At 41.5% G+C, this 22,791-nt stretch overlaps 1 protein-coding gene across 1 annotated transcript in view; it reads right to left on the reverse strand.

The window, feature by feature from the left end:
- Window positions 1-1,118: 1,118 nt before the first annotated feature.
- Window positions 1,119-22,791, reverse strand: part of GXYLT2 (glucoside xylosyltransferase 2) — a 116,767-nt gene continuing 95,094 nt past the window's right edge. The window contains exons 6-7 of the mRNA XM_053720886.1: window positions 6,287-6,459; window positions 1,119-2,825 (exon numbers count right to left, since the gene is read on the reverse strand). Coding sequence (XP_053576861.1) covers window positions 2,643-2,825; window positions 6,287-6,459 — 356 coding nt within the window. The 3' untranslated portion in view covers window positions 1,119-2,642. The remainder of the gene's footprint in view (window positions 2,826-6,286; window positions 6,460-22,791) is intronic.

Below are 22,791 nucleotides of genomic sequence, written 5' to 3' on the forward strand. Positions count from 1 at the left end.
TAATTTTAATAGAAGCAAATAGGAGAGTTGTTTAAAAATGAATTACTGTATCTATCTAAATTATTAAAGAAACATTTTGAGTTCCATGTTCCTTTAAAGGGTCATAGTTGTTTTTTTTTTTTTTACAAAAAAAACATTAAACTTTCATTTTGAGCTTTTTTAAAACCAAAATATCATATTATCTAAAGTTGCAGACTTAAAAGTGATCAATTAAAGTCCATCTAAAATATCACTAATATTCAGGATCTGATTATATAAAGTGGAACGTTTACCATCACTTTAAAATCTCCTCTAAACGGTTTACAAACATTTGAGCCAATAGGAAGGCATTTCAGTTTCTGATTGCGTGTGTGCGTGCACATGTGCGCAGTGAAGTTACATCACTACAGGGCAACTGGCAACCCCATGAAGTTGGGTACTTGCTCCTTCAGTGCTGAATGTCAACCCCATAATATGGCAAGACGCAAATGCACACGATTGTAGCTTACACTGTCACTGTCAGTGCATTTCAAATAATACTTTTCAACCCTTAAAGTGATTGTAAATTTTACTAAATGAAAGGCCAGTATTAAATAAGACTCTTAAAAACAGGGGCACTTTAATTCATTAAAGTTTACAAAGACGCTTATTTTTTAAAATACTTACCTTAGCGTTATGGTAAACAAAAACGCAGATCCTCCGCCTGCATCTGCTGCTTTCTTTAGCAGATCAATGTCAAATCCGGCTTTCTCCAATCGTTGCGTGCCCCCTTTGGAGTCCAGCTCGTGGGACAAATCAACAATTGGAGGAAGCCGGTTTTGTCATCGAAATGCTAATGAAGCAGCAGATGCGGGTGGAGGATCGGTGATATGTTTACCATAACGTAAAAGTAAAACGTAAAAGTAAGTATTTTTAAAAATAAGCATCATTGTAAACTTTAATGAATTAAAGTGCCCCTGTTTTTAAGAGCATTATTTAATACTGGCCTTTAATTGGTTAAAGTTTACAATCACTTTAAGAACAGCTCAGTGCTGATTTAGTAAATCTCTATAATTTATTAAAGTGAATGTGAACCAGTGCCCGGTTTTTATTAATCCTATTAAAAACAGGGGCACTTTCATTCATCAAACTTTACATTTCACTGGTTTTGTTAAAATACCTTCTCTTCGTGAAAGGCGCTCTGGTGCTGTTATTGGAGTAACCCGGAATCTTAATTGCTGATGTATGAAGAGGCTTGCCGTGGGCTGGAGAAGCGCTGCAGCGGCTTTCAAGACGAAAAGGTAAGTATTTTAACAAAACCAGTGAAATGTAAAGTTTGATGAATGAAAGTGCCCCTGTTTTTAATAGGATTTTTAAAAACCGGGCACTCATTCCGCAAACTTTACATTCACTTTAAGTTATTCCATTATTATTTTTTTCGAATCTCTCCTAATAATTTTCTACAAAGTTCACATATTGAAACTTTCAAAGTTCCATCCATGTAAGTTGCTGTCTAAAGCTTTAACCAGTTGAGTCTGTGCAAAGCTCTATGTAATATAAATTAACTAAAGATTAAAAAAAACATTATATATCAACATGACAAGCACCCCCAATGTATATCCATAGAAAACAAGAAAAATGACTATATTACAGATAAAATAAACAAATAAATCAAATCTTTGGGCAACTTTACAGACAGCTAGGTAGATACGGGGTATATCCTTCCAGAAGTACAGGTCGCTCTCATTTGACAACAGTTTGCTTAACACTGCTTCACAATAATAACTAAAACGGCACTGACAACTCTCTTTGGAAGGATAAATAAATTACCAGCATTAACTAGTAGTCTGTCATCAGATAAGACCTTGTTTGCACAGGAATCGAGGAGACTTTGCACTTAAAGGGACAATACTTTGATAGTTAGTGGTTAATCCCAGTTGTGGACTTGTATTTAGCAGATAATGATTTCTGAACATCAGCCGGTATTGTTTGTGTGATTTTGCAGTTATCACAATCCTAAAGCGCTTCTGTCGTTAATACAGTTAATATCCCACCAGCTTGGGATTGTTACCTCCTAAAACAAACACTTAGTCAATATTTGCCATGTTAATCTCCCCATTTTGTAATCCAAAAATTAAATCAATATTATTTGTGTCAATTTTGAGAGGGGGCTGAAAAGTAAATCATAAATTTCCCTTTGGCTTACATGATATAAGTAGATTCTTTTTATACAGATTCTTTTTGCAGTGACTCCTTCAGAATGGAATCCAGACATAAGCAAAGGCTACCTATATAGAAGAGTAGCCCAAGAAGGATATGCAGAAGGCAACTCTGAAGTCTAAATAAGCCAAGAATTTAGAAAGCACAATGGGCAGACCAGGTTGTCCTATTGGTGCTAATATGCTGCTATTTCTAAGTATAAGACTGTTAATGAATTCCATGAAGAATAACAGTAACCATATGGAATTGTTGACAGCAAGACATATGTATAGTGCTTTTCCATGTATGCAGAGAATAATCCAAATAAATTAACCTGGTGCCATTTCTGCCAACCCAAATGATCAACAGTGTCTTTTTTGACATGTCAAAATTGTCTCCTAGTTCCAGATGTGGTGCTCCCATTTTTCTTTATTGTATATATGCATCTTGTGTACTCTCCCAATGGAAGAAAGCTCAGCATACTCTCAGAGTCTTAAATGGGCCCCTGCATGCACAATAACCCGTCTCTCATAGACTTTCTTCATGGTCTTCTCAATCTGCTTCAGAAAAACCTGTGGTATCCTGCCGCATAGTGTGTGTACGCTCTCTAAAAACTTTGATTGGAGGGGATAGTACATCGACTGGAAGAGATTGCCATCAAATGGATACTGTTACAGGGAAAAAATTAATGAATTGTATTAGTTCAGTATAAAATCTCTTTTCACAACCAACATAAAAACCTGATAAAAAAGCAGACATATATGAAATAATTTAACATTTTATGTACAGTATACAATGAGGTAAAGGGACACTCAAGTTAAAGTTTAATGATAGAGCATACAATGTTAAACAACTTTCCAATTTACTTCCATTAACAAAATGTGCAGAGTATTTTTATATTTTCACTTTTTGAGTCACCAGTTCCTACTGAGCATGTGCAAGAATTTACATATTATACGTATATGCATTTGTGATTGGCTGATGGCTGTCACATGATAGAGGAGGAGTGGAAATAGATATAACTGAAATTTGTCAGAAAAATTCTACTCCTCATTTGAAGTTCATACTAAAGGGACAGTCTAGTCAAAATTAAACTTTCATTATTCAGATAGGGCATTGCATTTTAATCAACTTTCCAATTTACTTTTATCATCAAATTTGCTTTGTTCTCTTGGTATTCTTAGTTGAAACTAAACCTAGGTAATCTCATATGCTAATTCCTAAGCACTTGAGGGCTGCCTCTTATCACATGCTTTTAAAACAAGAGACTGATAAGTTCATGTGGGCTATATAGATAACACTGTGTTAACGCCCGGGGAGTTATTTAAGAGTTAACACAATACAATACTAAATGCAATTCAATAGATTTTAAATAGTCACAGTCATGTGATCAGGTGGCTGTCAGAAGATGCTTAGATACAAGTTAATCACTGAGGTAAAAAGTATATTAAAGGGCCATAATACCCAAATGTCTAAACACTTGAAAGTGATGCAGCATAGCTGTAAAAAGCTGACTAGAAAATATCACCTGAACATCTCTATGTAAAAAAGAAAGATATTTTACCTCAAAAGTTCCTCAGTAGCCACATCCCATTGTAAAGGATTTCTAAGCAGCATTTTAGTGTGTCTGTCCTGGGACAGCTTAGGGGATGAGCCTCGTGAACTCTCATATTATTTCACCAATCAGGTAAAGGAAGCTTACTATGAAATCTCATGAGAGTTAAGTCAAATCTCATGAAATCACAGTAAGAGTTCATGACCTCAGCACTGCTGATGCTGATTGGCTGCTGTTCATTTCTTCATTTTTTTTATTTTTTTTTTACCTGCAGCTGGGAGCAGGTGAAGTATAACTTTTTACACAGAACTTACTCTGCTGAGCTGAGGAGATTGTGAGGTAAAATATCTTCCTTTTTTACATAGAGATGCTCAGGGAATATTTTCCTGTCAGCTTTTTACAGTTATATTGCATCAGTTTCAAGTGATTTAGCATATGAGTATTATGTCCCTTTAATATAACTGTGATGGTTTTGCAAAACTGGGGAATGGGTAATAAAAGGATTAGCTATATTTTAAAACAATAAAAATTCTATTGTAGACTGTCCCTTAAGTGCTATTGCATTGTCGTATCACGTTTTTGTTGATTATGTAAATCTACTGTATTTGCTGGTCCTTTTTTAAACCCTTAAAGGGATATTCCAGCCAAAATTGGAATCCACATGGATGCATTTCAGTATTGAACAGAAGCATTTTTGTAATATACATGTATTAGCAAAAATGCTTCTAATAAAAGCTATAACTGTTTTAAAAGAGTATTTACATATGCAACGTGCACCAGCATTTTAACCACAGCACTTGCTCAGAGAGCCTTAGCTGCTTGTGCCATCTGGTAATGATTCAATTTGTTACTTGTTGACATGATACAAGCCCCAGCGATGATCTGAGCAGCTGCAGTATTTAAAATGTTGGTGCAGTGACAATATCTAGCTATACTTCACGTGCACGTGCAAAGAAAAATATTAGCACTAAAACAGTGAGAACTTTTACTAGAAGCATTTTTGCTAATACATGTATATTGCAAATATGTTTCTATTCAAACATGTAATTAATCTATGTGCAATTAAATTTTGACTGGAATATCCCTTTAAGGACCAGCGACGTACCTATGAGGATTGAATTTCTTGCTATTTCCAGTAGCCAGCAGAAAGAAAGGAAGGTATAATAGCGCTATTATACCCAAGAAAACCCTTAATGACCAGCGATGTACAGGGTGCATTGTGGTTGTTAAGGGAATTTATATGCATAAAAGTGAGAAATGTGAGAAATGTTGCCAAAGGATGGTAGATTCGTATTTAATCAAAGGGACAGTGTAAAAGAAAATATGGGTTTTTATATATAGGATACTTAATATCCCCTCTCTAATATAACATCCCTTGTATCATAATGTATTATTTCATGGAAGGGGCGTGCTATTACGTTGCACGCTCATGACATGGCATATGGAGGAGGGTACTCTAAGTGTTTTAAACATTTAGGAACGCTACTTGTTGCTTACAACCTCTTGAGAAGGTTTGCTGGGAGCGAATGAAATGCGTAGAGGCTACAGAGTAGTGTGTCAAGCATATTTTACTTGTAACTTGGCTAGTTGCGCGGCTTGGTTTTTATTATATCTGCTCAAGTACAGAGGGCGCAGGATTACGAAGGTCACTGGAGCTGCAGGCAGCTAGTGGGGAGAATTCCTAGGAAGCCCTTGATTCCGGACTGTACCGTGGATATCTTTGCAGATAAGCTTATTGTATTTTATGTAAGAGCATTATATGTAGGGTTGCCACCTCAGCCATGTTTTCCTGCACACTTATGAGTTACACATGCTGCAGGGTGTGCTGGGAGGAACATGTATTGTGTTTCTGGACAACACTATTTATATTCCTCCCTGCACACCCTGCAGCATGTGTAACTTATAAGTGTAATGTATTTTAAGGGCCGGGTGGCAACCCTAATTATATGTGTGTGTGTTGCTGAATTAAACTGAACTGTGAATCGTGGATGCGCTCTGCTTTTTTCCTTTTCCCTTCAATAAAACTGGGATACAGACATGGGCAGGGCTTCAGACACAAACTATGCTTTAAAATGGATGTTTTTTGCTGTAAAAAGGGTGTGACTTGACTGTAAGGGGTGGGGCTAACATGTCTCTCACTAGGGTGATACCTTTTCTAAAAAAAAAAAAAATACCAGCCATTCCCATTGGCATAAATTTGCAAAAATATTAGTACATCATAAATCAGGAACTAAAGCTGTTAGGACTGATTTGAAATGATCATTTGTTTATAATTACAGTCCAATACACTTAGAAGAAATTTGATCATGATAGCATCTCTATTTTTATATTAAATCTTTTATTTGTAATCTTTATTTTCAACTTTGACCTGAACCTTAAAAACATACCGGCCATGTCAGTTAAATACCAGCTGGGTGGCAAACCTTCCTCTCACTGGGTGATACAGAGCAGTAGAGAGAGTCAGAGTTTTGGAAATTATATAGGGCAAGTAGGGCTGCTGGACTAGTGTCATAATTCGGGACTATACTTTAAACGATTGGAGAAAAAATTGAAGTTATCAACACAGTCACTTACATCTCGTATCACTTCATAAAAGGCTTTGAAGCTTGGCTGCTTGTCGTCGTGGTATACGCCCCTATTCCCGTGTAGTATAGACACTCCGTCTTCTTCTGCCCCTTTACAATTACTGCCATACATGCAGTGGTCAGGTCTGTAGTTCCACTGACACGGGAACACATAAAGATTCTCTAAAAATCAAAGCAGAAAAAAAATATTTAAAGCTGAAGCCTCAAAAATAAACTTCTTTTCCTATTACCTTAATGTAATGCTACAAGCGTCCTAGACTTAACTTATATTTGTGCCTGTTTTCTAAGAAAATTCGTAAGTTAAGGTTACAAGAAAATTAACCTCTGCTATGCTGGGCAGTGCTGGTTACGTGACAGAGACCATTTTGATTTTAGCCAATTGTCTGGTTTTAGTTTGAATATAAAGGGGAATGAACAGTGTTAGTCAATAATTTTGGGCAATTGGCTGAAACATATCAGGCTATGGTAACTTTGAGACAGTTAAACTTATGTTATATCCATGGGAAATTATGAAGTTAAAGGGACACTAAACCCATATTTTTTCTTTCGAGATTCAGATAGAGCATGCAATTTTAAACAACTTTCTAATTTACTCCTATTATTGATTTTTCTTCGTTCTCTTGCTATCTTTATTTAAAAAGCAGGAATGTGAAGCTTGGGAGGCAGCCCATTTTCAGTTCAGCACCCTGGATAGATCTTGCTTATTGATGGCTACATTTAGAAAAAACAATAAGCAAGCGTAACCCAGGTTCTGAACCAAAAATTCCTGTTTTTTAAATAATGATAGCAAGAGAACGAAGAAAAATTTATAATAGGAGTAAAGTAGAAAGCTGCTTAAAATATCATGCTCTATCTGAATCATAAAAGAAAAAAAATGTGTTTAGTGTCCCTTTAAGTATGAAAAATTTGTTTGAATCATATAGTTTTAATTTATATCCATTTGGAAATTAACACTTTTTTTATGCATTATTTTATCTCTGTACAAACATAATGATGGATTTTCACAGCACAGTATAGAAAATGTTTAGAAAAACCTGTTTTCTAACAGGACACAATGGTTTCAAATTTGGAAATCCTGCAAAAAAAATGTGAACCACATTGGTACTTTTTATCCCCTTAACGACCAAGGACGTGCCAGGCACGTCCTCCATTGGAGGTCACTTAACGACCAAGGACGTGCCTGGCACTTCCTCTGGGGTTTGAAGCTCTGGAAGCGATCCTGATCGCTTCCAGCAGCTTCTAAGGTATTGCAGTGATGCCTCAATATTGAGGCATCACTGCAATACCTTTTTTAGCACACCCATGCAGAGAGGGCCACTCTGTGGCCCTCTCTGCATCGGCCAGCGATGGTGCCGATCGTTGGTGGGTGGGAGCAGCTACAGGGAGGTGGGTGGGCGGCTCATCGCTGGCAGTCTCTTCCGGCCAACAGTCAGGAAAGATCGCGTGCGCGTGCACACGTGCCCCCGTGCGTGCACGAGCATGCGCGTGCACGCACACGTGCACGCCCGCGATCTGGGCTAAAAAGTTAAAGTGGTGGGACAGGGTGGTGGGTGGCGGTTTTGGGTGGAAGAGGAGGAGGGAAATAATTTTATAAATGAGGATCTAGGAGGGGGAGGGGGTAGGGTATGCAGGGGGGCAGCTACACTACAGAAAAAAAATAAACTATATAAAAAAAACACATTTAAGTGCAAAGTGGGTACTGGCAGACAGCTGCCAGTACCCAAAATGGTGGGAAATAGTGTGGGGTGTGTTAGAGAGCTGTTTAGGGGGGGGGGGGGGGGATCAGGGAGGTTGGGGGCTAAGGGCGGATCCTACAGAGCAGCATATGTAAATATGCTTTAAAAAAAAATATCAAAGATAGCTTTTATTTTAGTACTGGCAGACTTTCTGCCAGTACTTAAGATGGCGGGGACAATTGTGGGGTGGGGGAGGGATGAGAGCTGTTTGAGAGGGATCATGGGGTGGGATGTGTCAGGTGGGAGGCTGATCTCTACATTAAAGCTAAAATTAACCCTTCAAGCTTCCTACAAGCTACCTAATTAACCCTGTCACTGCTGGGCATATTACAAGTGTGGTGAGCAGCGGCATTTAGCGGCCTTCTAATTACCAAAAAGTAACGCCAAAGCCATATATGTCTGCTATTTCTGAACAAAGTGGATCCCAGAACAGCATTTACAACCATTTGTACAATAATTGCACAAGCTGTTTGTAAATAATTTCAGTGAGAAACCCAAAGTTAGTGAAAAAGTTAACGATTTTTTTTATTTGATCGAATTTGGCGGTGAAATGGTGGCATGAAATATATCAAAATGGGCCCAGATCAATACTTTGGGTTGTCTACTATACTACACTAAAGCTAAAATTAACCCTACATGCTCCCTACAAGTTACCTAATTAACCCCTTCACTGCTGGGCATAACACAAGTGTGGTGCGCAGCAGCATTTAGCGTCCTTCTAATTACCAAAAAGTAATGCCACAGCCATAAATGTCTGCTATTTCTGAACAAAGGGGATCCCAGAGAAGCATTTACAACCATTTATGCCACAATTGCGTAAGTTGTTTGTAAATAATTTCAGTTAGAAACCTAACATTTGTGAAAAAGTTTGTGAAAAAGTGAACAATTTTTTTTATTTGATCGAATTTAGCAGTGAAATGGTGGCTTGAAATATACCAAAATGGGCCTAGATCAATACTTTGGGTTGTCTTCTAAAAAAAAATATATACATGTCAAGGAATATTCAGAGATTCCTGAAAGATATCAGTGTTCTAATGTAACTAGCGCTAATTTTGAAAAAAAGTGGTTTTGAAATAGCAAAGTGCTACATGTATTTATGGCCCTATAACTTGCAAAAAAAGCAAAGAACATGTAAACATTGGGTATTTCTAAACTCAGGACAAAATTTAGAAACTATTTAGCACAGTGTTTTTTGGTGGTTGTAGATATGTAACAGATTTTGGGGGTCAAAGTTAGAAAAATTGTGTTTTTTTCCATTTTTTCATTATATTTTATAATTTTTTTGATATGATCAAAATAATGGTATTTTTAGAAAGTCCATTTAATGGCGAGAAAAACGGTATATAATATGTGTGGGTACAGTAAATGAGTAAGAGGAAAATTACAGCTAAACGCAAACACTGCAGAAATGTAAAAATAGCCTTGGTCCCAAACGGTCAGAAAATGGAAAAGTGCTGTGGTCACTAAGGGGTTATAGATCATACCAGACCCCCATGTGTCTGATTAAAACAAATGTGTGAGAGACAACTTAACTACATTTTGTATTCTGCACTGTGGCATGCCTGCTGCATTCCAACACTGCCCACAAGATTTTTTTTTTCACATACTTTTTAAATTGTCATCAAATCAGATACCAGTACTTTGTAGATTTTCCATCAGCTGTTGTATTCCAATTTGTGCTAATTAAAAACTGCTTCTGACTGAATGGCAGTAAAAATAAAAAACAATCTTGCTGTAATTCAGTGTATCTTATTAAAATATTTTTAAAATTTGTCTGTGAATTGATCTCACAAAACATTTTCCCTTAGCGCAGCCCAAGAAGAACAAGTTGTATGTATAAACGGATAGCTAGATAATAACTAAAAAAACATTGCGTTAGCACACTCCATACTGAAAGCTCATACTGTGTACACGAGAAATAGTTTTTCACACAGGTGCAGCATTGTTATGAATGAAGTTTTGTAGCCAGTGTTAGAAACCAGACAGTTAAAGGGACACTTCATGGATCAGACAGAGCATGCAGTTTTCAGACACTTTTAAAATGTACTTCTGTTATCACATTTGGTTCATTCTCTCGATATCCTTTGTTGAAAAGCATACCTAGAATGTAAGCTCATGAGTCGATCATTTTTATGTAAAGAGGGTTTACAGTTTACAGTGACTCAAGGGCAGGGTCTTCTACCATTATGTTTTTTTCTGTTTATTGTAACCCATAACTATATATAGGGACAGTCAACAGGAGAATTGTTAATTTTTAAAAAGATAGATAATCCCTTTATTACCCATTCCCCAGTTTTGCATAACCAACACTGTTATAACAATACACACGTTTTACCTCTGTAATTATCTTGTATCTTAGCTTCTGCAAACTGCCCCCTTATTTCAGTTCTTTTGACAGACTTGCATTTTAGCCAATCATTGCTGACTCCTAGGTAACTTTAAGTGCATGAGCTTAATGTTATCTATATGACACACATGAACTAACACCCTCTAGTGGTGAAAAACTGTCAAAATGGATTCAGATTAGAGACGGCCTTAAAGGTCTAAGAAATTAGCATATGAGCCTCCTAGATTTAGCTTTCAACTAAGAATACCAAGAGAACAAAGCAACATTGGTGATAAAAGTAAATTGGACAGTTGTTTAAAATGACATGTCCTATTTAAATCATGAATGTTTATTTTGGACTTGGCGGTCCCTTTAACCCCTTAAGGACCAACGACGTACGCCATACGTCCTCAAAAAAAATACAGTTAACGACCGAGGACGTACGGCGTATGGCGTCAGTCTTGAAAAGCGGTGGAAGCGATCCTGATCGCTTCCAGCTGCTTTCCGGTTATTGCAGTGATGCCTCGATATCGATATAATGTTTTTTAACCATCCGATGCAGAGAGAGCCACTCTGTGGCCCTCTCTGCACCGGACATCGATGGGCGCAATCGTTGGTGGGTGGGAGCCGATGTGGGAGGCCATCGATGGGTTCCTGAATTAGAAGGGGGGCGGGGTCGCCGGGGCCCGTTCGGGCGGGCGCGTGCATAGGGAGGGAGCGGGTGGGAACTGCTACACAACAGAAACATTTTGTGAGAAAAGTGGGAGAGAGAGGAGGGAATTCATATAAAAAGGATCTAAGGGATCTGGGATGGGGTGGGGGGTTGGTCTTTGGAGGGGAAGCTACACTACAGAAAAAAAATAAAAATTATTTTTTTTGTAAACTGAGTACTGGCAGACCGTACCCAAGATGGCTCCCAATAAGGTAGAGGGGGAGGGTTAGAAAGCAGTTTTAGGGGGGATCAGGGAGGTTGGGGGCTAAAGGGTATACTACACCGCAGCATATGTAAATATGCTAAAAAATAAAATTAAAAGATACCTTATTTTAGTGCTGGCAAACTTTCTGCCAGTACTTAAGATGGCGGGGACAATTGTGGGGTGGGGGAGGGAAGAGAGCTGTCTGGGAGGGATCAGGGGGTGTGATGTGTCAGGTGGGAGGCTGTTCTCTACACTAAAGCTAAAATTAACCCTGCAAGCTCCCTACAAGCTACCTTATTAACCCCTTCACTGCTAGACATAATACACGTGTGATGCGCAGCAGCATTTAGCGGCCTTCTAATTACCAAAAAGCAACGCCAAAGCCATATATGTCCACTATTTCTGAACAAAGGGGATCCCAGAGAAGCATTTACAACCATTTGTGCCATAATTTCTCAAGCTGTTTGTAAATAATTTCAGTGAGAAACCTAAAGTTTGTGAAAAAGCTTGTGAAAAAGTGAACGATTTTTTTTATTTAATCGCATTTGGCGGTGAAATTGTGGCATGAAATATACCAAAATGGGCCTAGATCAATACTTTGGGTTGTCTACTACACTAAAGCTAAAATTAACCCTACAAGCTCCCTAATTAACCCCTGCACTGCTGGGCATAATACACATGTGGTACGCAGCAGCATTTAGCAGCGTTCTAATTACCAAAAAGCAACGCTAAAGCCATATATTTCTGCTATTTCTGAACAAAGGGGATCCCAGAGAAGCATTTACAACCATTTATGCCATAATTGCTCAAAGTGTTTGAAAATAATTTCAGTGAGAAACCTAAAGTTTGTGAAAAAATTTGTGAAAAAGTGATTTTTCTTATTTGATCGCATTTGGCGGTGAAATGGTAGCATGAAATATACCAAAATGGGCCTAGTTCAATACTTTGGGATATCTTCTAAAAAATATATATATATTTGTCAAGGGATATCTAGGGATTCCTGACAGATATCAGTGTTACAATGTAACTATCGCTAATTTGGAAAAAAACAGAATTTATGTTTACCTGATAAATTACTTTCTCCAACGGTGTGTCCGGTCCACGGCGTCATCCTTACTTGTGGGATATTCTCTTCCCCAACAGGAAATGGCAAAGAGCCCAGCAAAGCTGGTCACATGATCCCTCCTAGGCTCCGCCTTCCCCAGTCATTCGACCGACGTAAAGGAGGAATATTTGCATAGGAGAAATCATATGATACCGTGGTGACTGTAGTTAGAGAAAATAAATCATCAGACCTGATTAAAAAACCAGGGCGGGCCGTGGACCGGACACACCGTTGGAGAAAGTAATTTATCAGGTAAACATAAATTCTGTTTTCTCCAACATAGGTGTGTCCGGTCCACGGCGTCATCCTTACTTGTGGGAACCAATACCAAAGCTTTAGGACACGGATGATGGGAGGGAGCAAATCAGGTCACCTAGATGGAAGGCACCACAGCTTGCAAAACCTTTCTCCCAAAAATAGCCTCAGAAGAAGCAAAAGTATCAAATTTGTAAAATTTGGTAAAAGTGTGCAGTGAAGACCAAGTCGCTGCCTTACATATCTGATCAACAGAAGCCTCGTTCTTGAAGGCCCATGTGGAAGCCACAGCCCTAGTGGAATGAGCTGTGATTCTTTCAGGAGGCTGCCGTCCGGTAGTCTCATAAGCCAATCTGATGATGCTTTTAAGCCAAAAAGAGAGAGAGGTAGAAGTTGCTTTTTGACCTCTCCTTTTACCAGAATAAATAACAAACAAGGAAGATGTTTGTCTGAAATCCTTTGTAGCCTCTAAATAGAACTTTAGAGCCCGAACTACATCCAAATTGTGCAACAAACGTTCCTTCTTTGAAACTGGATTCGGACACAAAGAAGGCACAACTATCTCCTGGTTAATATTTTTGTTAGAAACAACTTTCGGAAGAAAACCAGGTTTAGTACGCAAAACCACCTTATCTGCATGGAACACCAGATAAGGAGGAGAACACTGCAGAGCAGATAACTGAAACTCTTCTAGCAGAAGAAATTGCAACCAAAAACAAAACTTTCCAAGATAATAACTTAATATCTACGGAATGTAAGGGTTCAAACGGAACCCCTTGAAGAACTGAAAGAACTAAATTGAGACTCCAAGGAGGAGTCAAAGGTTTGTAAACAGGCTTGATTCTAACCAGAGCCTGAACAAAAGCCTGAACATCTGGCACAGCCGCCAGCTTCTTGTGAAGTAAAACAGATAAAGCAGAAATCTGTCCCTTCAAAGAACTTGCAGATAATCCTTTCTCCAAACCCTCTTGTAGAAAGGATAGAATCTTAGGAATTTTTACCCTGTTCCATGGGAATCCTTTCGATTCGCACCAACAGATATATTTTTTCCATACTTTATGGTAAATTTTTCTAGTTACAGGCTTTCTAGCCTGAATAAGAGTATTAATGACAGAATCTGAGAACCCACGCTTTGATAAAATCAAGCGTTCAATCTCCAAGCAGTCAGTTGGAGTGATGCCAGATTCGGATGTTCGAACGGACCTTGAACAAGAAGGTCCCGTCTCAAAGGTAGCTTCCATGGTGGAGCCGATGACATATTCACCAGGTCTGCATACCAAGTTCTGCGTGGCCACGCAGGAGCTATCAAGATCACCGAAGCCCTCTCCTGATTGATCCTGGCTACCAGCCTGGGAATGAGAGGAAACGGTGGAAATACATAAGCTAGGTTGAAGGTCCAAGGTGCTACTAGTGCATCTACTAGAGTCGCCTTGGGATCCCTGGATCTGGACCCGTAGCAAGGAACCTTGAAGTTCTGACGAGACGCCATCAGATCCATGTCTGGAATGCCCCATAATTGAGTTATTTGGGCAAAGATTTCCGGATGGAGTTCCCACTCCCCCAGATGAAATGTCTGACGACTCAGAAAATCCGCTTCCCAATTTTCCACTCCTGGGATGTGGATTGCAGACAAGTGGCAGGAGTGAAGCTCCGCCCAGTGAATTACTTTGGTCACTTCTTCCATCGCCAGGGAACTCCTTGTTCCCCCCTGATGGTTGATATATGCAACAGTCGTCATGTTGTCTGATTGAAACCTTATGAATTTGGCCTTTGCTAGTTGAGGCCAAGCCTTGAGAGCATTGAATATCGCTCTCAGTTCCAGAATGTTTATCGGGAGAAGAGATTCTTCCCGAGACCATAGACCCTGAGCTTTCAGGTGTTTCCAGACCGCGCCCCAGCCCACCAGGCTGGCGTCGGTCGTTACAATGACCCACTCTGGTCTTCTGAAGCTCATCCCTTGGGACAGGTTGTCCAGGGTCAGCCACCAACGGAGTGAATCTCTGGTCCTCTGATCTACTTGGATCGTCGGGGACAAATCTGTATAATCCCCATTCCACTGTCTGAGCATGCACAGTTGTAATGGTCTTAGATGAATTCGCGCAAAAGGAACTATGTCCATTGCCGCAACCATCAAACCTATTACTTCCATGCACTGCGCTATGGAAGGAAGAAGAACAGAATGAAGTACTTGACAAGAGCTTAGAAGTTTTGATTTTCTGGCTTCTATCAGAAAAATCTTCATTTCCAAGGAGTCTATGATTGTTCCCAAGAAGGGAACTCTTGTTGACGGGAATAGAGAACTTTTTTCTACGTTCACTTTCCACCCGTGAGATCTGAGAAAGGCTAGGACAATGTCCGTATGAGCCTTTGCTTGTGGCAGAGACGACGCTTGAATCAGTATGTCGTCCAAGTAGGGTACTACTGCAATGCCCCTTGGCCTTAGCACTGCTAGAAGGGACCCTAGTACCTTTGTGAAAATTCTTGGAGCAGTGGCTAGTCCGAATGGGAGTGCCACAAACTGGTAATGCTTGTCCAGAAAGGCGAATCTTAGGAACCGATGATGTTCCTAAAAAAAAAAAAAAAAAAAAAAAACACCAAAAAACTCTGAGCCATCTCCGTGGAGATGTTGCCTGTGCAACGGCAAAGAGAATGACTGGGGAAGGCGGAGCCTAGGAGGGATCATGTGACCAGCTTTGCTGGGCTCTTTGCCATTTCCTGTTGGGGAAGAGAATATCCCACAAGTAAGGATGACGCCGTGGACCGGACACACCTATGTTGGAGAAACATAATTTATGCTTACCTGATAAATTCCTTTCTCCTGTAGTGTAGTCAGTCCACGGGTCATCATTACTTATGGGATATTAACTCCTCCCCAACAGGAAGTGCAAGAGGATCACCCAAGCAGAGCTGCTATATAGCTCCTCCCCTCTACGTCACACCCAGTCATTCGACCGAGAACCAAACGAGAAAGGAGAAACTATAGGGTGCAGTGGTGACTGGAGTATGATTTAAAAATTTAGACCTGCCATAAAAAACAGGGCGGGCCGTGGACTGACTACACTACAGGAGAAAGGAATTTATCAGGTAAGCATAAATTATGTTTTCTCCTGTTAAGTGTAGTCAGTCCACGGGTCATCATTACTTATGGGATACCAATACCAAAGCTAAGTACACGGATGACGGGAGGGACAGGCAGGATCTTTATACGGAAGGAACCACTGCCTGAAGAACCTTTCTCCCAAAAACAGCCTCCGAAGAAGCAAAAGTGTCAAATTTGTAAACTTTGGAAAAAGTATGAAGAGAAGACCAAGTTGCAGCCTTGCAAATCTGTTCAACAGAGGCCTCATTCTTAAAGGCCCAAGTGGAAGCCACAGCTCTAGTAGAATGAGCTGTAATTCTTTCAGGAGGCTGCTGTCCAGCAGTCTCATAGGCTAAACGTATTATGCTACGAAGCCAAAAAGAGAGAGAGGTAGCAGAAGCTTTTTGACCTCTCCTCTGTCCAGAATAAACGACAAACAGGGAAGAAGTTTGTCGAAAATCTTTAGTTGCCTGTAAATAAAATTTCAGGGCACGGACTACATCCAGATTGTGTAGAAGTCGTTCCTTCTTTGAAGAAGGATTAGGACACAATGATGGAACAACAATCTCTTGATTGATATTCCTATTAGTGACTACCTTAGGTAAGAACCCAGGTTTAGTACGCAGAACAACCTTGTCTGAATGAAAAATCAGATAAGGAGAATCACAATGTAAGGCCGATAACTCAGAGACTCTTCGAGCCGAGGAAATAGCCATCAAAAACAGAACTTTCCAAGATAACAATTTGATATCAATGGAATGAAGGGGTTCAAACGGAACACCCTGTAAAACGTTAAGAACTAAATTTAAGCTCCATGGTGGAGCAATAGTTTTAAACACAGGCTTAATCCTGGCCAAAGCCTGACAAAAAGCCTGAACGTCTGGAACTTCTGACAGACGTTTGTGTAAAAGAATGGACAGAGCTGAGATCTGTCCCTTTAAGGAACTAGCAGATAAACCCTTTTCTAAACCTTCTTGTAGAAAAGACAATATCCTAGGAATCCTAACCTTACTCCATGAGTAACTCTTGGATTCGCACCAATGTAAGTATTTACGCCATATTTTATGGTAAATCTTTCTGGTAACAGGTTTCCTAGCCTGTATTAAGGTATCAATTACCGACTCCGAAAATCCACGCTTTGATAAAATCAAGCGTTCAATTTCCAAGCAGTCAGCTTCAGAGAAATTAGATTTTGATGTTTGAAAGGACCCTGAATCAGAAGGTCCTGTCTCAGCGGCAGAGACCAAGGTGGACAGGATGACATACCCACTAGATCTGCATACCAGGTCCTGCTTGGCCACGCAGGCGCTATTAGAATCACCGATGCTCTCTCCTGTTTGATCCTGGCAATCAATCGAGGAAGCATCGGGAAGGGTGGAAACACATAAGCCATCCCGAAGGTCCAAGGTGCTGTCAAAGCATCTACCAGGACCGCTCCCGGGTCCCTGGACCTGGACCCGTAACAAGGAAGCTTGGCGTTCTGGCGAGACGCCATGAGATCTATCTCTGGTTTGCCCCAACGTCGAAGTATTTGGGCAAAGACCTCCGGATGAAGTTCCCACTCCCCCGGATGAAAAGTCTGACGACTTAGGAAATCCGCCTCCCAGTTCTCCACACCCGGAATGTGGATCGCTGACAGGTGGCAAGAGTGAGACTCTGCCCAGCGAATTATCTTTGATACTTCCATCATCGCTAGGGAGCTTCTTGTCCCTCCTTGATGGTTGATGTAAGCTACAGTCGTGATGTTGTCCGACTGAAACCTGATGAACCTCCGAGTTGTTAACTGAGGCCAAGCCAGAAGGGCATTGAGAACTGCTCTCAATTCCAGAATGTTTATTGGAAGGAGATTATCCAGTCCCAGTCCATGATCCCTGAGCCTTCAGGGAATTCCAGACAGCGCCCCAACCTAGTAGGCTGGCGTCTGTTGTTACAATTGTCCAGTCTGGCCTGCTGAAGGGCATCCCCCTGGACAGATGTGGCCGAGAAAGCCACCATAGAAGAGAATTTCTGGTCTCTTGATCCAGATTCAGAGTAGGGGACAAATCTGAGTAATCCCCATTCCACTGACTTAGCATGCACAATTGCAGCGGTCTGAGATGCAGGCGTGCAAAGGGTACTATGTCCATTGCCGCTACCATTAAGCCGATTACCTCCATGCATTGAGCCACTGACGGGTGTTGAATGGAATGAAGGACACGGCAAGCATTTTGGAGCTTTGTTAACCTGTCTTCTGTCAGGTAAATCTTCATTTCTACAGAATCTATAAGAGTCCCCAAGAAGGGAACTCTTGTGAGTGGAAAGAGAGAACTCTTCTCTTCGTTCACCTTCCACCCATGCGACCTTAGAAATGCCAGTACTAACTCTGTATGAGACTTGGCAGTTTGAAAGCTTGATGCTTGAATCAGAATGTCGTCTAGGTACGGAGCCACCGAAATTCCTTGCGGTCTTAGCACCGCCAGAAGAGAGCCCAGAACCTTTGTGAAGATTCTTGGAGCTGTAGCCAATCCGAATGGAAGAGCTACAAACTGGTAATGCCTGTCTAGGAAGGCAAACCTTAGATACCGGTAATGATCTTTGTGAATCGGTATGTGAAGGTAGGCATCCTTTAAATCCACTGTGGTCATGTACTGACCCTTTTGGATCATGGGTAAGATTGTCCGAATAGTTTCCATTTTGAACGATGGAACTCTTAGGAATTTGTTTAGGATCTTTAAATCCAAGATTGGTCTGAAGGTTCCTTCTTTCTTGGGAACCACAAACAGATTTGAGTAAAACCCTTGTCCGTGTTCCGACCGCGGAACCGGATGGATCACTCCCATTAGTAAAAGATCTTGTACACAGCGTAGAAACGCCTCTTTCTTTATTTGGTTTGTTGACAACCTTGAAAGATGAAATCTCCCTTTTGGGGGAGAGGTCTTGAAGTCCAGAAGATATCCCTGAGATATGATCTCTAACGCCCAGGGATCCTGGACATCTCTTGCCCAAGCCTGGGCGAAGAGAGAAAGTCTGCCCCCCACTAGATCCGTTCCCGGATCGGGGGCCCTCAATTCATGCTGTCTTAGGGGCAGCAGCAGGTTTTCTGGCCTGCTTGCCCTTGTTCCAGGACTGGTTAGGTTTCCAGCCTTGTCTGTAGCGAGCAACAGCTCCTTCCTGTTTTGGTGCAGAGGAGGTTGATGCTGCTCCTGCCTTGAAGTTACGAAAGGCATGAAAATTAGACTGTCTAGCCCTAGGTTTGGCTCTGTCTTGAGGCAGGGCATGGCCTTTACCTCCTGTAATGTCAGCGATAATTTCTTTCAAACCGGGCCCGAATAAGGTCTGCCCCTTGAAAGGTATGTTAAGTAATTTAGATTTAGAAGTAACATCAGCTGACCAGGATTTTAGCCACAGTGCTCTACGTGCCTGAATGGCGAATCCGGAATTCTTAGCCGTAAGTTTAGTTAAATGTACTACGGCATCTGAAATAAATGAATTAGCTAGCTTAAGGGTTTTAAGCTTATTTGAAATCTCATCTATAGTTACTGAGTCAAGAGTCTCTTCCAGAGACTCGGACCAAAATGCGGCCGCAGCCGTGACAGACGCAATACATGCAAGGGGTTGCAATATAAAACCTTGTTGAACAAACATTTTCTTAAGGTAACCCTCTAATTTTTTATCCATTGGATCTGAAAAAGCACAGCTATCCTCCACCGGGATAGTGGTACGCTTAGCCAGAGTAGAAACCGCTCCCTCCACCTTAGGGACCGTCTGCCATAAGTCCCGTGTGGTGGCGTCTATTGGAAACATTTTTCTAAATACAGGAGGGGGGGAAAAGGGTACACCGGGCCTATCCCACTCCTTAGTAATTATCTCTGTAAGCCTCTTAGGTATAGGAAATACGTCAGTACTCGCTGGTACCGCATAGTATCTATCCAGCCTACATAATTTCTCTGGGATTGCAACGGTGTTACAATCATTCAGAGCCGCTAACACCTCCCCTAGCAGTACACAGAGGTTTTCTAGTTTAAACTTAAAATTTGAAATGTCTGAATCCACTCTATTTGGATCAGATCCGTCACCTGCAGATTGAAGCTCTCCGTCCTCATGTTCTGCAAATTGTGACGCAGTATCTGACATGGCCCTATTATTATCAGCGCACTCTGTTCTCACCCCAGAGTGATCTCGCTTACCCCTAAGTTCTGGTAATTTAGACAAAACTTCAGTCATAACATTAGCCATGTCCTGTAGGGTGATTTGTAATGGCCGCCCTGAAGTACTCGGCGTTACAATATCACGCACCTCCCGAGCGGGAGATGCAGGTACTGACACGTGAGGCAAGTTAGTCGGCATAACTTCCCCCTCGTTGTTTGGTGAATGATGTTCAATTTGTACAGATTGACTTTTATTTAAAGTAGCATCAATGCAATTAGTACATAAATTTCTATTGGGCTCCACCTTGGCTTTTGCACATATAGCACAGAGATATTCCTCTGAGTCAGACATGTTTAACAAACTAGCAATTAGACTAGCAAGCTTGGAAATACTTTTCAACTCGTTAATTTACAAGTAATATGTAAAACGTACTGTGCCTTTAAGAAGCACAGCAAAAAACTATGACAGTTGAATAACAATGAACCGGAGAAGTTATAAAAACCAAATTTTTCCCAGTAAAGGCATAAATTTAGCAAAGGATTGCCCCCATTAGTAATGGATAACTAACCCTTAATAGCAGAAAAAATGTATAAAATATAAACGTTTTTTATCACAGTCAAATGCACAATCTCACAGATCTGCTGTGAGTGATTACCTCCCTCAAAATAATTTTTGAAGACCCTTGAGCTCTGTAGAGACGATCCGGATCATGCAGGGAGAGAAACAGACTTGTGACTGAATTTCTGATGCGTAGCAAAAGCGCCAAAATAGGCCCCTCCCCCTCACACACAACAGTGAGGGAAGTTCAGTGAACTGTCTTAATTTAAAATAAACGACAGCCAAGTGGAAAAAAAAAAAAGTGCCCAAAACAATTTTTCACCCAGTACCTCAGATAATTAAACGATTTAACATGCCAGCAAACGTTTAAAATCTAATAATATGAAATGTCATTAAAAGCCTGCTGCTAGTCGTTCCCACTGCAAGTTAGGCTAAAAGTTATATGCATACAGTATTGTCCCAGTGAAGTGCCATTCCCCAGAATACTGAAGTGTAAACATATATACATAACAGCCTGATACCAGTTGCTACTACTGCATTTAAGGCTGAACTTACATTATATCGGTATTGGCAGTATTTTCTCAGTCAATTCCATTCCTCAGAAAATAATATACTGCAACATACCTCTTTGCAGGTGAACCTGCCCGCTGTCCCCTGATCTGAAGTTTACCTCACTCCTCAGAATGGCCGAGAACAGCAAGATGAATCTTAGTTACGCCGACTAAGATCATACAAAAACTCAGGTAGATTCTTCTTCAAATTCTACCTAATAAGGAACAACACACTCCGGTGCTGTTTTAAAATAACAAACTTTATGATCCTCTTGTACTCTTGTACTTCCTGTTGGGGAGGAGTTAATATCCCATAAGTAATGATGACCCGTGGACTGACTACACTTAACAGGAGAAAAAGTGGTTTGGAAATAGCTAAGTGCTACTTATACTTATTGCCCTATAACTTGCAAAAAAAGCAAAGAACATGTAAACATTGGGTATTTCTAAAGTCAGGACTGAATTTAGAAACCATTCAGTATGGTTGTATTTTGGTGGTTGTAGATGTGCAACAGATTTTGGGGTCAAAGTTAGAAAAAGTGTGTTTTTTTTCATTTTTTTCTCATATTTTATAAAACAAATTTATAGTAAATTATAAGATACTAGTCCTAAAGCCCGTTCACACGGGCCATTTTTTGCAGGGTACAGCGGTCCCACCCCTTGCGCTCTCCCTGCCCCTCTCTTTTGCTCTCTCTCCCCCCTCTCTTTTGCGATTTCTCTCCCCCTTTCTTTTGAGATCTCTCTCCCCCCTCTCTTTTGCGCTCTCTCTCTCCCCCCTCTCTTTTGCGCTCTCTCTCTCCCCCCTCTCTTTTGCGCTCTCTCTCCCCCCTCTCTTTTGCGCTCTCTCTCTCCCCCCTCTCTTTTGCGCTCTCTCTCTCCCCCCTCTCTTTTGCGCTCTCTCTCTCCCCCCTCTCTTTCGCGCTCTCTCTCTCCCCCCTCTCTTTTGCGCTCTCTCTCTCCCCCCTCTCTTTTGCGCTCTCTCTCTCCCCCCTCTCTTTTGCGCTCTCTCTCTCCCCCCTCTCTTTTGCGCTCTCTCTCTCCCCCCTCTCTTTTGCGCTCTCTCTCTCCCCTCTCTTTTGCGCTCTCTCTCCCCCCCTCTTTTGCGCTCTCTCTATCCCCCCTCTTTTGCGCTCTCTCTATCCCCCCTCTTTTGCGCTCTCTTTCTCCCCCCCTCTTTTGTGCTCTCTCTCTCCCCCCTCTTTTGCGCTCTCTCTCTCTCTCCCCCTCTTTTGCGCTCTCTCTCTCCCCCCCTCTTTTGCACTCTCTCTCTCCCCCTCTCTTTTGCGCTCTGTCTCCCCCTCTCTTTTGTGCTCTCTCTCTCACCCCTCTCTTTTGCGCTCTCTCACCCCTCTCTTTTGCGCTCTCTCTCCCTCCTCTCTTTTGCGCTCTCTCTCTCCCCTGTCTCTCTCTCTCTCTCCCTCTCTCTCCCCTCTATCTCTCTCTCTCTCCCCTCTATCTCTCTCTCTCCCCTCTATCTCTCTCCCCTCTATCTCTCTCTCTCCCCCCTCTCTCTCTCTCCCCCCTCTCTCTCTCTCCCCCCCCTCTCTCTCTCTCCCCCCCTCGCTCTCTCTCTCTCCCCCTCTCTCTCTCTCCCCCTCTCTCTCTTTCTCCCCTCTCTCTCTCCCCCTCTCTCTCTCCCTCCCCTCTCTCTCTCTCTCCCTCCCCCTCCCCTCTCTCCCTCCCCCTCCCCTCTCTCCCTCCCCTCCCCTCTCTCTCTCCCCCTCCCCTCTCTCTCCCCTCCCCTCTCTCTCCCCCTCCCCCCTCTCTCTCCCTCCCCCCTCTCTCTCCCTCCCCTCTCTCTCTCCCCCTCCCCTCTCTCTCTCCCCTCTCTCTCTCCCC

The sequence above is a fragment of the Bombina bombina genome, chromosome 7 (genome assembly GCF_027579735.1).
Source record: "Bombina bombina isolate aBomBom1 chromosome 7, aBomBom1.pri, whole genome shotgun sequence".
NCBI lineage: Eukaryota > Metazoa > Chordata > Amphibia > Anura > Bombinatoridae > Bombina > Bombina bombina.